Raw genomic sequence first — 16,245 nt, forward strand, 5'->3', positions numbered from 1 at the left:
CTGCATAGCTCCTTGTTCATTCTGATCTTGTCTAACTAATCGTGGTCTCTCTTTTGCAATACCTGTAGCTATATTTCGTTTCAGGACTTGACAATCATGTACATAATGGCCTAGTTGTTTACAGTAATTGCAGGTTCCTTTTACAGGAACTGCAGAATCACCAGAATGTGTCACACCCTTTTTGTGACCATCTGCTGGTACTGTCTGAGAAACTAGCATTTTCATTTTTGTATCCTTCATGCGTCTATGCTCGTGTTCTTGTTCATCCCTAATTCTATTGTGATGATACTGTAACATTTGTAGCATTTGCGACGGAGTGTTACTTTGCCAGGTACTCTCGAATTTCAATATTCTATTCTTCACTGGAGGCAATGCATTTTCCACTAATTTTGTCACAAATAAATGTGGATATGAGTCACTACTTGCTTTTATACCACTATTTATACCAAAACATTTTTCAAATCGAGCATAATAATCGCTTGTGTCTTCATCTTGCTTTTGTTTACAGGCTGTGATTGCACCCCAATCTTCCTTTTTTGTAGTTAATAAACGTGGCAGTACCTGTACTAGTAAACCTGGTAATAGTTTAACTTTATCCCCGAGCCCTGAACCTGCAACTCGGCCCCTTTCTTCCTCTGCTAATGCTGTCCAGTCTATCTTTTGGTCTCCCACTTCCCACTCTTTTTCTTTCAGTTTTTCATATATGCCAGCAGGCAAAAGCACCTTTAGTATCGTCATAATATCAGGAAAGGTGTACTCTCCCATCAGTAACATGTCTTTAATTTCTCGGTGGAAACCCGCTGGGTCTTTGTCATGACTAGGTACTACTTTCTTCATTTCTAATAATTCCATTTTTGATATGGGTGTGTAAACAAATACACGGTGAAACTCATTGTCTTCGCCTTTTATTGGGTGCACTTCCCGTAAGGGATTTTGTCTATCCATATAGTACGGTGCTCTTTCTCTGGGGGGCAGGGAGAGAGAATCTGGATTTACAAAAAGGACGTACTGCTTACGTGACACTAATATCTCTTTAATTAGCTTGTTACTAGAACCTCTCCATCTGCACGTGAGTAGTTCCGTTAATATATCAGGTAAAGGACCAGGGTCAGTATGTTGGCTCTTATATAATATGAGGAGTTGCTGAATCATATAGATTCCAGCTAAACGTTGTTCATCTGTACTGAGGTTGAGAAACGTGTGTGCTACGGTCTCATCACCGTATTTTTCAGGACTAACAACCCAGTGCACGGCTGATCTGGCTAATTCTTGCTCATCCATGGAATCGAGGAGGTGGTAACCTCTTCGTTCTCGTAGTATTTTATCTGCGGCTTGAAACGAATGTTCAGGAGACTTCAGATTTATTACAGGCGTCGGATACGTTCTGCTATTATTTGGACATACAGAGTGTATTGGATCGGAAAAACATCTAGTATTTTCACAAGATCTTCCTCTGCCTACATAGGCTATGGTCTCTGACTGTCTTGCGGAATTCCCTGATTCGGACACTTCATCTTGCTCAAACTCGTCTGTTCCCAATCTTTCTTCATGAATACGCTCTATTTCTTTACGGATTTTTCGGCACATGGCTATTATACAATTTTGCTTATCGTGTCTCCCTTCTGATATATTCTGACTCCATCTTGTAAGAATAAGCATTGCATTCGGGTCTACCCCCGGACGATCTTGATTTCTGATTACACAGTTTATGAGGAAACGTAACAGTTCCCCCTGTATCTCTACTTTCTGGAATTCCATAGCTCTGTTAATACATCCTGAATCTCGTCCTGTTTGAACAAAATGATATATGTTATCCAGATGCGTAGTCATTCCTGGTAACCTTGCTAAATACTCTGCGGCTCGTCTGATACGTAATGATGCCAGGACCATTTCGTCCTCTTTACCAACCACCGGGTCATATCTACAATTTACAAGGAGTTCCTTAAGCGTACGTTCATTTACGAACTTAGGTGTACGTGAATGTGCTGACTCTTGAAAAACAAGTTTATTTATTCTAGGTGGTGTGAAAGTACTGCTAGCACTTCCCGTGGCCCCATCTGGGGCGTCGGGTGTGAATGGATTCGTTGAACGTGACACAGCAACTATGGGTGTTGATACCCCTGTAGAGTCGACTGCGGAGACAGATGCGGAAACAGATGTGCTTGCCGATGCTTGTGTCGGAACTTGCTGTTGCACGGGGACAGATACCTGATCCTGACGTTGAACCCCTCCGCCAGACGGTCTATGTGGTGTGGCGTTAGCATACTCGGGAGCTGCATCGTCTAGATATGAGGAAAGAAAAACATCTTCTGCGGTTCTGGGATGTCCCTTTGGATGTACCTTAATTGGAAATAACGGGGGTGGCAAGTCTTTTGGCACCTCCGTAACAGCCTTAGGTAGTCCTTCGGCTAGAAGGGGATACATACCATTCATAAGAGCATTTCTTTGTCTATTTACTTGTTCTGATTTCACTCGGATACCTTCCTCAATTAATAGATTTTCTTGAACTTTATTTGAACTTTCTTTACTCCTCTCTTCTTGTCTACGTGCTTTTTCTGTTCGTCTATGAGATTCTTTACGCCATAACTCAACAGCGTCTTTCTGTGACTGTCTGACCTTTCTTTTCCATAACTCTTCCTCCACTTTCATGATGCACTCTGCATCCCAGGTTCCCGCTATGGGCCACCTTTGACTTTCCGGTAATCCTTTGGTATAATCTACCCATAGATCAAGAAACAATATGGCATCTAAGCCATGTTTATGGTACATGAAATGTCCTGGAGTGTCTCTAGGAGGAATAGGAACTGCTTCTTCAAGCACCCCTTTTCTGGTAGTAATCTGTCTTAACTTCGAGAAGAGCGGCATATTGACAACTGATCTGATACTTACTCTTGAACTTGCTTGATACGAGAAACACAATAATGAACAGTGAACAATGAACAATCATTCATACCACAATATGCAAGACATTTTCTGAATACTTTAAACATTAAACATTAAACATTATAACAATGATCGACAATGATGACAGTCTGCTTAACTAATCACCACGCTGAATTCTTGACAATAACTGAATACTTCGGAATACTTGATATACTGCTAAACAGTACATATACACTGCTAAACAGTGCAGACCGGATTTGTGTACCCAAATCCGTCTTGACCGGCACAACCTATGTGCGCGTCAACACGCCTCCCCGGCGATGGTACTCACCGAGTAGCTCCTTGAAACGGAAGGCCTCAGAGAATGGACAGGACTCGATAACTGCGGACATCGGACCCTCTGGACGTCGGAATTTCGGAAAACCTGGTGGGCCTCTGTATACCTCGGATCTTGCTCTCTCAGCTAGGCTCTGGTCGGGATACTTCGCACTTCTCACCGCCTCGTCTGGGTTGATCGCAGCCTCAGTCGCCCCCGCTTGACCGGAGGGAGCTTACAGGAAATCCTGCTGGTACGCGTTTATGGTCCGTCCAGCTGTGGCAGGAGACCGGGCCTGCAACGCACCGCCGGCGCGTGAGATGAGAAAGTGTCCCTGTTCGGGCGCCATTATGTGGTAAATAAAATAAATATTACCGGACTGAATTTCATGCGGAATCTTAAAATAAAGTAAAATAGCTCAAAATAACAAGAGGCAGAATCCGTGGTATAAGAGGTTTCTAATGGGCTTTATTCCATTCAAAATGGCCGACTCGAGTCGCGGCCCTCAGGTTCCGTCACCACGAAGGTTCAGGAAGTGAAGTACAATAATTTATTAACAGACATGTATTTTTATAATAAGTTCATTACAATGAAACGAATGTAGAAGGCGTAACATTTGATAAGAAAAATGACGTGACAGTGACATAATCGAAACTAGGCGTAATAAGGAATAAAAGAAACATGATTGGTTTGCATTATCAGACATAGGTGGATCTATAAGATAATACTTGGCATAGATGCGCGCGCGGCAGCATGACGTGTAATTGACGTGCAACTAGGGGGTGAAGGGGACTTGACATTTAGCTCTACATGTGGAGACGAGAAGTCTGGGGTCAAGTCAACCTAATCCCAAATCATATCTAACATCCTATGTTTAAAGAACTGTGTTATCCACAAGGGAAGAGACTCTCGGACAGAATCTATTCTATACTGACTGTGTGCGTGTACAAGCGTCTAAGTGTCTATATGAGATGCGAGGGGCAGAAAACTTTCCATGGCAACAGGGCTATGAATCACTTGCAGGAGGACGGAAAGGCTGAGTCCTCTGCTTGTGAGCCAAAGGAAATGTTTACCTAAATCACTGGACAGGAATGCATCGGCTGGAGAGCAAAATAGATAATTCGAAGGTGAAATACAACTTCTTGGCAGACAGGCGAAAACTAGCCGAGGCAGGCACCGTTAGCTGCACAGGGAGTAGGACAAAGTTCATGGATACAGATGCGAGCTCAAGCTGAAGCTGTCAGAGACAGAGAGCAGGGAAAGGCTTTGAGGACAGAATCGGGCCTACTCGCCTGAACTGTAAAAATGAAGTAACTTAGCCATATAAAGTCGGTGGCCTTTCATACTTAGGAATCGAATATCCAGCCCTGTGATGGCGGATCTGACAGAGAACATGTTGACGGTAGACACACATATGTTTGCGTCTTAGAAACTGGAACTGGAGGGAACATACATGTACTTGTAACATGCATATAAAACCGTTGGGGTCCAAGATAGGGGACATAACTGATCAGGAAAATCCACATTTCCACACCTCTCTGGCATCTCCAAGCCAAAGGAGATGACACTAAGGCTAACCTTTGCTGTGCCAAGTGTACCTCAGGCAGTTAATGTCTGCTAAGTGGTCAGCAGTTATCTATACTCTGCCCTCTCTGGACTCAGAGGCCACTGTGCTCTGAGCTAATGCCATTAACTCTCTAAGTCAAGGGTGTAAATTTCCGCTCTGGAGGTGTATTAAAAGGCAGAGTGAGGTTTAAGCTAGTCCTGACTTTTACACTTAAGTTATCAAAATTCTCATTTCACCATGAAATCAGGTTTTGGAACTTGGGTAGGTAATATCTTTGAATGGCTTAACTAGAATTTTTCAAGACAGACAGGACCAAGCTCTGGTTATTGTTATTGATTTTGGACATTGATGTAGCAATCATACATTCTCTTTACATTCTACATGACAATCAATCAGCTAAGCTGAGATACAAGCCTGTCTAGGAAACTTCCATTTAGCCCGTGGGGTGCGGCAAGGGTGTATTCTGGCTCCCTTCTTTTCATCCTATATGTTTAGAACTTATGTCCCTATTTGGGAGATGTGACCCTTGATGTACCAAAGTTTGCAAATAGGCAAGTCACAGCATTATTGTATGCTGATGATACAGTCTTGATGGCGAGGACACCAAGAGGCCTGCAAAGCTTAATGGAAGCCTTTCTGGGCATTTCAGATTTAATGACTCATTTTGGTAAATCCCATATTATGAAAAGGGGGCCTGGGAAGAAAAATGTGGCCTCCATATCAGTTATGGATAGGTCTCTGAGTAGTGTGAGCAATTATAACTATCTTGGGGATACTTTTAACTCAGGTGGTTCTTGGCAGCCCCAGCATATTATTTCACACAAAAAGCTGAGCGGGGCAGCTGGAGCCATCCTAAACCTCACACACTCAACTTTTAAGACCTCAACTACACCGTTTATAAAAATGTTTAACCTTCAGTGTATTCCACCAGCTGTGTGCAGTGCAGGGATCTGGGGCTACCAAAATCCAGTGGCTCGACAGATAGAAGAAAAACGTATCTATAGGCTTCTCTTGAACACCCCGCGATCGAGCTCAAGTTTTATCATACACTCGGAATTGAACCTGCTATACATTTCAGACATAGTGAGGCTGGCTCCGTTGCTTTTGTGGATTAGCATATGGACCAACACAAAGGCCAGTTTAAACAGGGAAGTATTATTAGATTGCCTTCAGCTTGACAGATGCTTTCTATCCCCTGGTTGAATTAAATTGCACAGATCTCTCAATGATCTTAGTTTACTCGACCTTTGTCGAGCACTGCTCCCTTTAACCAAATTAGATAAATTGTTAGTGAAAAACAGCTTCTGGGAGTACAGTCTAAACCAGCTTTTGGACCGGGAGTGTACAAAAATGTTGGTGAAGAATTCTTTTATCACGTTGGCATCTCCAGCCCTTGAACCTTACCTTGCCTTGCAGCGGATAAAATGGGAAAAAATGCTCCTGTTTCATTTTAGAGGTGACACTGTGTGGAGGAAGTTATGTTTTCTGTTTAGCATTGGAAATCCTTCTCAGTCTTTGCAGCATTCTCTGTTTAATTGTAAAGATTCAATTTCCTAATATTTCACACAAAGTACGCCCGGCTGTACATCAGGGGAATAGGAGAGGGTGGTGTAGTGTCAATTGAAGGAAAAAGAAAGCAAGAGGGAAAAATTCCTTTCAGGACGAGAACCCAATTCAATTTCCTAAACCAGTTTTAAAGGACTCTTGCATTGCTAAATGTAGAAAAGCTTTACTGTATTTACAGCTCCTAGACTATGTTCTCAGGGTATGTTCTTACTTCAAATCTGCAGTACTGTAGGAAATTAATGGAGGGTTGAGTAATTGGTGAGGGAAAGCGCATCAAGCATAGGGTTGTGTAATGCGCCTGGCCTTTGGTTGGAAAGTTTTGATTCTTTTTAAAGATGTTGCATTTTTTATAAGATTAATTGCATTGCAGGATTTGTGATTTTAACTATTTATTTTTTTATAACTGTTTGTATGAGCTTTTTTGTTTCTTTCATGGTATCTTGAAAACTGAATAAAGACTTGATGTACTTGTACTTGAAATAAATATTTCAATCAGGCATGTCCCAAGGAAATTGTAACTGAAGCTGCAATGTAAAATAGCTTTTAACGTTTCAGCCCCAGTGAAGAAACTCTTTTTAAATGCAGAGTGTGAAACTCAGACACCATACATTATAGGTGTTCGAGGCACACTTTATAAAAATAGGCATTGGTATAAGTATACACTGCATCCAAAACATCAATCAATCAATCAGTCAATCATGACATTTGTATAGCGCACTACTCACCCGGGGGGTCTCAAGGCTCTGGGGGAGGGGGGGCCGTCACTGCTCGAAAAGCCAGGTCTTGAGTTGCTTCCTGAAGGAGAGATGGTCCTGGGTTAGCCGGAGCTGGATGGGGAGGGAGTTCCATGTCTTGGCTGCTAGGTAGGAGAAGGATCTTCCACTGGCGGTGGCTCGGCGGATGCGTGGAACGGCGGCGAGGGCGTGGCTGGTCGACCTTAGCTGGCGGGTGGGCGTGTAGAAGGTCAGGCGGTCGTTGAGGTACTTGGGGCCCAGGTCGTGGAGAGCCTTATGTGCGTGGGTGAGGAGTCTGAACGTGATCCTCTTGTTGACGGGGAGCCAGTGCAGGTCTCTCAGGTGGCCAGAGATGTGGCTGTGTCGGGGGATGTTCAGGAAGAGTCGTGTGGAGGCGTTCTGGATGCGTTGGAGTCTTTTCTGAAGTTTGGCCGTGGTTCCGGCGTAGAGGGCGTTCCCGTAGTCCAGTCGGCTGGTGACGAGTGCCTGGGTGACCGTCTTCCTGGTTTTAGTGGGGATCCAATGGAAGACCTTTCGGAGCATGCGCAGGGTGTTGAAGCATGATGACAATATGGCATTGACTTGTCTGGTCATTGAGAGGGAGGAGTCCAGGGTGAAGCCCAGGTTACGTGCGTGGTCCGTTGGCTTGGGAGTGGAGCCCAGGGCGGCGGGCCACCAGGAGTCATCCCAGGCGGAGGGAGATGGTCCCAGGATGAGGACTTCCGTCTTGTCTGAGTTCAGTTTCAGGTGGCTGTTCTTCATCCATTCGGCGACGTCTTTCATTCCCTCGTGTAGGATGGTTCTGGCGGAGGCTGGGTCGTTGGTGAGGGAGAGGATCAGCTGGGTGTCGTCTGCGTAGGAGATGATGTTGAGGTTGTGTTGGTGTGCAATGGCTGCGAGGGGGCTCATGTATACGTTGAAGAGGGTGGGGCTGAGTGAAGATCCTTGTGGTACGCCGCAGATGACTTTGGTGGCCTCGGATCTGAACGGGGGGAGGCAGACTCTCTGGGTTCTTCCGGCGAGAAACAAGATGATCCACTCCAGCGCCTTCTCTTGGATACCGGTGTTGCTGAGGCGCTGCACTAGGGTGCGGTGGCAGACGGTGTCGAACGCTGCGGAGAGGTCCAGGAGGATGAGGGCCGCTGTTTCCCCGTTGTCGAGCAGGGATCTGATGTCGCCCGTGGCTGCGATGAGGCGGTCATGACATTTACTCTTGCATGTCATGGATTCATTTTACGCACTGTCTAAAATGAACTTTTAGGGCAGTTAAATAGGTCAAACAGGGAGTTCCGATTGCACAGTGCATATCTTAGGTGGGAAGCACAGGCTTTTTACTGCTGTTTAGTAATGGTAAAGCGCAAGGAGTCCTAAAGCCAACAAAATTCACAAGAGGAAAAACAATTGGGAAACCACAATTTTTTTTTGTAATTCCATATAAAATGGTTATACAATATGATAACAGCTGATATGTGTCTTTCTAATGTGACCAATCTATAAAAATTACTTTTAAGAAGCAATGTTCACGGGCCAGTTGCATTCATGAATTGAAGTCTACGAACAAACCACACATCATGCTATGTGGATGCCAATGTCAATTTTTGGCTGGATAGCTAAGCACAACTAGGAGATGAGAAAACTAGAAGTAAAATATAGTGAAAATGCATGAAACCAATACATTTTCAGGCTGACGTGCACCTGCTATGCTTTATTTGGATCACAATCAACAGCAAGGGGTTTCTATATTAGAGTCCAAGTGGGCAAAAGCTGAGCCCAATATTTACGTACCCCAAATTATTTTATAATCTGTAAGAAATTGGAGCATTAATTGAGGGTTGTGAGAACTCACCTCAAATGATAACCACAACTTTTGTCAGGTTGAACCACTAAAGGCACTTCATCAATCTGTGCTTTGGCCTCTGGTAACTTGGCACAAAGAGTCAGGCTTAAATTAGAGGCAATGTGTAAAGCATTTAAGCAGTACTCAAACAGGAATAAAGAAAAAATACAGCACATGAGAAATCACAAGCCAATTTAGAAAAATAGAGAATATTTTAATAAACAATACTACAACAAAAGGACAAAAATTTGATAAGTAGATTCAGAGTTTTGAATTTTTAAAGTTTGAAACAAAAATAGCTTCAAAAAGCACAAGTCCAAATCAAAAGTTAAGGCTAACCACAATGAAGCATGTCATATACAGGGAACAAGTTTGTTCCAGAGGAATGTTTTATCAATCAATCAATATATCAGGGACTTATAAAGTGTGACTACTCACCCTTGAGGGTCTCAAGGCACTGTTGTTTACCTTCCCATGTACAAACCTTAATAGAGAAAAAGTTTTATGTGACAAGTCTGCAGTGGGGAAAACTAATTCCGAAGCAGGGCTCGATGATGGTGTGTTGCTGATGAGCGCGTTCCTGGTGTGGTCCAAGTGACAACGTCCAAAATCTGTGGCCAGGAATGTTTAGATGTCGATGAGATGCTGCTCGGAGTCAGTCCCAGTAAAGCTTTCTCACTTTTGTCAAGAAGTCAGATCTCTTTCAGCATAGAAAACCAGCAAGTTATATCCTACCTTTGATTTGGAATCGACAGCTTTGGCAGTCCCAGTCTCCCTCTATTTACTAGAAGAAATTTTTGAAAACGTTCCTAAGTCCCAGCTTTTGCAGTTTTGTCAGGAGGAATATACTCTAACATCAGCCAAGAGGCCAGAAATTTGGATGCACCACTTAGGGGTTAGGAACCTAGGAATCCAACAGAGGCCAGCAGCAGAGCCCAAAGCAGGTCCAATATGAACTGGCCACTTGGGATGTTGCAGGGAGAGACACCTCTGGAACTTCATTGTGTTCCTGCCACTCAAACAGGAGGTCACCCAACTAACCCTTGCAGACACTTCTGGGGTTCTGGGTTCAAGGCAAGAAGGCCCAGTCTTCCATCAGGTTCTTCAAACAGTAGGGCAGTCCGTGTCTGATTCTCCAAAGGCTATGAGTATTCTGAGGATGGTACTGAGAGTGCCATCTGTATGCCCAGGGTGGCCTGATGGTGGGGAAAATTCGTGGCCACTCCTTTTCTAATGAGATAAAAGTTTCCAGGGGAGACCCTAACCTCTTTGCAGCGCGTCCTGTGAGTTTTACTGTAAACTATTCCTGTGGATCCATGTTAAAATATCGATGTAAAAAATATTGTTGACAAAAATATCGATGTAAAAATATCGATTACAAAAATATCGACTCTCTATACTTAAACAGGTAAGTACAATAATATCAACACAAAAATATTAATGTAAAAAATATAGAAGTAAAAAATATCGACTTTAAAAAATGACATAACTTAAATGAAATTACTTAAATAATATTAATATTATTAACAAAATAAATTAAATGTAATATATATTTTAACTAACTGTAGCAAATAAACTTAATTTAATAAATATAAACACAAAAAAGTGCACATATACATATATTTACTTAAATACATTTTATTAACTATTATCTCTATTTAATTTATACACTTTTTAAATTATATAAAAATAAAATATACACATATAAATAATTTAAAATAAAATATTCTATATTTAATTAACACAATAAACTATTAAAAAAGAATTAAAAATACATTTAATAACAAAATAAACACAATAGTAGTGAAAACGTTGGATAGCGAAGGGGTAAAAATTACTATTCCCACTCCAGTGAGTGCAACAGTAGGGAAAGTGCTGGATCCCACAACAATAAAAAACAAAAACATCAACATTTTTATTACATTTTATTTCCAATATTAACATTAATAATATTTAAATTTAAATATATTATTATTAACAAAGATAATAAAAATTCATTAATTACACAGTATTAAACACTATAATATCCACAACACACACCTAAAATTATTAACACAATTACAATTACTAATTACTAATTAATTAATGGAAATTAATTAACAAATAATTAATAATTCATCAATAAAAAATAAATTACTTCCCACCCTTCCCACCATTGACACCTATAAACACCACAACACACACCTAAAATTAATTAAACAATTAACATAGTTAATTATTAATTGATTAATTGAAATTAATTAACAAATAATTATCAAACAATTATTAATTAATTAATTAACACATTTAACTCTATAACATCACAATTATACTTATTAATTGTTCAGTACATTTTATAGAATTAACTTACTTCCCACCCTATTCCCCTATAAACCCACAACCCGCTATGGAACTAAAAATGCAAAATACATTTTAAAAAATTAATAACTAGTAAAATTTCAACACATAAAAAAATGACAATTCTCATTAAAAACACTAAAATACATAACATTATTAATAATTACAACTATATTTTTGTAATCGATATTTAACACGTCAATATTTTTGTAATCGATATTACTTACCTGACAATCAATGTTGTTGTCAATGACATTTTTGCTGTCGATATTTCTTCCCCACGATATTTTTGCAGTGATATTTATGTATATCGATATTTATACATCGATATTCCTGCTCTGTACCTATCCCTATACCCCTCTTTTCCGAAGACCAACATGACAGAACTCTCCTCTGATCATAGCTCCCTCTGCTCATCCAGAGGTGTGGCCATGAAAATAGTCACTCTAAACCAGGTCTGGTGCAACTGTCCCCTCCCACTGAGTTTGGAGTCAAGATAACTTGGAAGAAAAAGTGACAGTGGAGGCATCTTTTAAAGCTCAGGAAGCGGCAGGGCACAACCCCACGCCATCCTGTTCAAGGAAGAAAAGCATCTCTTCACACCCAAGCCAAGTGTCCACTGTCTGGGAGCAACACACATGACACCACAGGAGAGCTATTAACAGTCAGGTGACACTAGATACTGGCAGAAAGGCACACTTGGCCTAAGAAGAGAAATGACAATTATCTAAAAGTGTCATTTCTAAAATAGTTATATAAAATCTGACGTGACCATTAAGCTGGATTTTAAATAACTAATTAGAATGAGCCCCTGAATTATGGTTTTAGCTGCTCCCAAACTGAAGCTAAGCAATATAAGTAGTTATGATTTGGGTATGTATGTATCTCTTTATTAAATTTTTATACTTACTAGAGGAATGGAAATAATTAAATAAATACATAAATATATTTAAAAAACTAAAAATAAATAAAAAATATTATATACATGCAAACATATGTATAACTATAATTATATCCATATATATCTAGATCAATACATCGATAACATAAGATGATAAGTGTATGCTTATGGGTTACTTACCTACAACAACACATATCTGTCACAATGTGTAAATATGATAATAGAAATTGTATCTATAAGAATGTCACAATTAAAATATGAGGGGACAAATGTAAACAAAAAACATATTAGTAAATAAAATGTAAACAAATATGTACTTCTAAAACTGAAAGCCTGAGTTTGTAAATATATATCCATGCATTTACATATGGAACTTAATCCAGTGCAATTTTATATCGCCTAGTTTTTTTCCATATGCTTATCACCTTCAAATCTCTATATATGTATACCTCTTATGAGTGGGAATGTATCTATGTATTAATATATTTCCTCACACTGCAGAGAGCAAAGGCTATAATTAATCTCCCCAAACCTCATCGATTAACCACTCTATGACTCATTCTATTCCTCTTTCAAATTACTCCCTACCTCCACTCTCTGACTCATCTCAAACCTCTTTTACTACTGTGAACTCCTAAACGACTCTTTACAAACTCTTCCCTCCTCTCTCCTTCCTTTTTCCTATTCATCCAACGAATAGGCTCTCTGACTCATCCTAATCCTCTTTGACTACTATGAACTCCCAAATAATCCTTCCTAAACTCTTCCCTCCTTTATCCATTATCTGTCCTAATCATCCAACCAGCAAACTTACATGTCTACTACTTCTACCATTCTTAAATAACAATTTATATTCCCTCCTTACTGATACACCACTAATCCACTTTTGGGTTCTGGAATAGTATGCAGTTTGCCGAAAAACACTTCAACGTCTCACCAGGGGTTGTAAGCACTATAACAATGGAATTACAATTATGATGTTATCCAGTATTTTCCTATGGGAGAGCCAGCCTTATTATAATGGAGATTTACTTTGGAGAGGGCTTCACTGCTATAACATGTAAGAAATGACATATACATGTCCTGCTTTGTAAATACTGTGCACCCTTCCCTATGGGCATTTGGGACCCACCATATTGGTACCTTATAGGTTCCTCAAAGAAAGATTGGGCCTGGCAAATTGTCTATTTTGCTAGTTTAAAGTGGCAGTTTAAAACTACACACAAAGGCTGCAAGGACAGGCTTGAAGACCTGTTCTAAAGTTCTAGTGTAGTGGGTGGCACAATTAGTGCTGTAGCTCACTTGTAGCATTTAATTTACAGGCCCTACATACCAATGGTTAGCAGTAGTAAAGTGTCATTTGGTAAAAAAATATAGGTTAATTAAAGGAGGCTAAAATCTGTGGTAATACCATGCAAAAGGTGGTCCTTTCTGATGCATTCCATGAATCTAAATGAAAAGACATGTTGTATCAGTGGCTATTCAGTAAATCAGGTATGGTTAAATTGCTCATTCTCGATTCTATGTATGTGTGTAACCAGGTTTCTATTGTTCAAGGCATACATAAATATGTATAGCCCTGCATGATGAAGCGGGTTTCTCCATGAAAAAGCAAAACTCCTCACAAATGTTAACCTAAGCATTATTTTTACAAATGAAGAAAAGGGCAGACTGTTAATACTCCAGCCACAGTCCTTACACTGTATTAAAACTGCAGTACAGGCTGCTTAATTTTTAAATATGGCTCCCTTGTTCTAAATATAAATACCAAGAGATCAGACAGGAAACCGGTGTGGTGCTGTCAGCAGGCATTTTGCTTAATAGAGCTAATGAGTATTTGAACGTGAAATATCAAAGACGCCAAGATTGCATTGTGCACAAATTCACCCTCTAGAATTCTTCAGTGCTTTTCTCCTTTTACAAATGTACTTGACAAGATTATGAAGTAGGCCTGTGGTGTTAATTGAAAAGCATGAGTTCTGATGCCTGTGGTAATTGTAACACATCCCCTCCTCGCTTGCCTTCCTTCCCACTTCTTGTGCTATTCGCCTATGTTTGACATGCCCCATGCTTTCATTTTCCATCACAGGAGATCAATGACGCAGACGTGCAGGAACTTGTGAGAAGGTCTATTGGAAGACTAACAATTGTTCGGCAGACATTCCCAGTCCCTCAGAACCTGAGTCAGCGTTGTTACCGTGGCAACCACCGGATATCTTCATCAATATGTGATCCCAAGGACCCCTTCGCTCAGATCATGGAGGTACTGCATGATTACCAGTCTCCCTTGCTGTGTCTGACAATCAATTGTGGAATAACTGCGATATGGGAATTTGTTAGGGCATCACTTTTAACATTCCGGAGACCAAGAGCTAATGCAAGCATGCTCGAGGCCTCACTTACAGTGGTAGCATCTATTAAAGTACCAAATGTGCAAACTCTATTATCACACCTGGTAAAGGTGCAAATACACTGGAATTTGCAGTTGATGCATATTTGAAGTTAAATGTGGTTTGTACTGTTTGCCACACTGATCCTTTTAAAATGTCCACAGAAATATGTGGTAAAGTCAGTGGTAAGATCACAGGCATAATGTCCCAGTTTTGCAAAGTTTTGTGTCAGGTTTCTATTACTTTTTTGATGCACAGCTGATGCATAATCCTGTTTGGATTTACAATTCAATGCAAATCGTAATTTGTGTTGTAACATAAAGTAATGGAATGCAGCGCAGTGTTAGTTTGCATCAGGGAAGCATTCCATATGTGGTGTATGGGCATTTCCTTGCATCCATCCAAGGATTTTGCTACAAATCCATATCTATAAAGACCTGTAGACATGGATTCATGCCATAAATATGCCCCTACCTGAGGCTGGCATAACAAGAAAAAATATCTTTATTTCTCCTATTTTTCCTCCTTGCATGTGTGTTGCATTTTGCAGCCCACATATAAAGAGGACATAGCTTTAAAGCATAGTTTTAGCTTAGGAAGGCCCTTTCCTGTACAAAAACTATTCAGACCACAAAGGAGGCACTCTTGCACTATGGCCCAAGGGTGCTTCCACTGGTGTTTGGCTGCACTAAGTGTGCTAGAGCATGAAGAGATCAGAACTATGCCATTTCTTTGTAGATTGGGCACAATTTCTTCTCTCTCCATTTCATACAACACAGTGCAGCAACTTTGTTTCTTGCCCTGTGTCGCGTGAACTCTTAGTAAATCTGGTCCTGAACCTGTGTGTGGTCCATATACTGGTGGCGAATAATTACATTAGGAGGATATAGTACCTATAATGGCAGTGTTTAAGGGTTTTATCAAAGTAGAAGCCAGCAAAGTGAATAATGTAAGGGCACAAACAAAATAACCATGCATTAAATGCTCGCCTATAGTAAAGGATGTCCCTTCATCTATTATGGTGCATCAGAGAAACATAAACTGCATTCAGTGAGAACCTTAATAGTCACTCCTAAAGATAGCCAGTACTACATGCAACTAGAGGTGTTATAAAAAGAGGAAGGAGACACTTCACATAAACATCAAGTGGGAGGCCATACACGTGCTACTGATCACTACTGGATTTCTCAGCATTGGTGTATCCAATCAAGTCTCAAGATGGGGTAACCCAGGCTAACTAGCTCTGACTTAGCATTATCTCTAGCCCACTCTGAAACAAATATGGCTGGTGCACTGTCTGACACTGGAACACTCTTTAGGATGTTCATACCCATTGAGTGGAAGCGGTGTCTCAGTTTTGAGTCATGTGTGAAGTGAATGAGCTCATCTAAAAAAAGTGTGCATGTCACTCTTCTAGGAAATTTTCATCCAATCTACAGGGGCAGAATTTAAAACAAATTACACATGTAAGTACTTTGTTATAAAACCAAATAGAATGTGTTACTGCTGAGTAAAAATAGTGGGACTAAAAGTAGATTTTTCTCAAAAGGACCTGGTGGCACACTGCACTTCCAATGAGTTAGAGAGGAGTCTCAATGGCTCTAAATAGTTGACATCCAGCTCTTCAGGATTGTTGCCTCCATCGTGAAATGATTCACTTCTGAAAAATAATTTTTTTATAAGACTTCAACAGATAAAACATACTGCTCATTTT

General features: G+C 40.5%; 1 protein-coding gene across 1 annotated transcript in view; it reads left to right on the forward strand.

The window, feature by feature from the left end:
- GRID2 (glutamate ionotropic receptor delta type subunit 2) overlaps positions 1 to 16,245 on the forward strand; it is a 2,613,212-nt gene that overhangs the window by 1,444,511 nt on the left and 1,152,456 nt on the right. The window contains exon 6 of the mRNA XM_085641143.1: positions 14,231 to 14,404. Coding sequence (XP_085497269.1) covers positions 14,231 to 14,404 — 174 coding nt within the window. The remainder of the gene's footprint in view (positions 1 to 14,230; positions 14,405 to 16,245) is intronic.

Source organism: Triturus cristatus, chromosome 2_2, assembly GCF_964204655.1.
Source record: "Triturus cristatus chromosome 2_2, aTriCri1.1, whole genome shotgun sequence".
Lineage (NCBI taxonomy): Eukaryota > Metazoa > Chordata > Amphibia > Caudata > Salamandridae > Triturus > Triturus cristatus.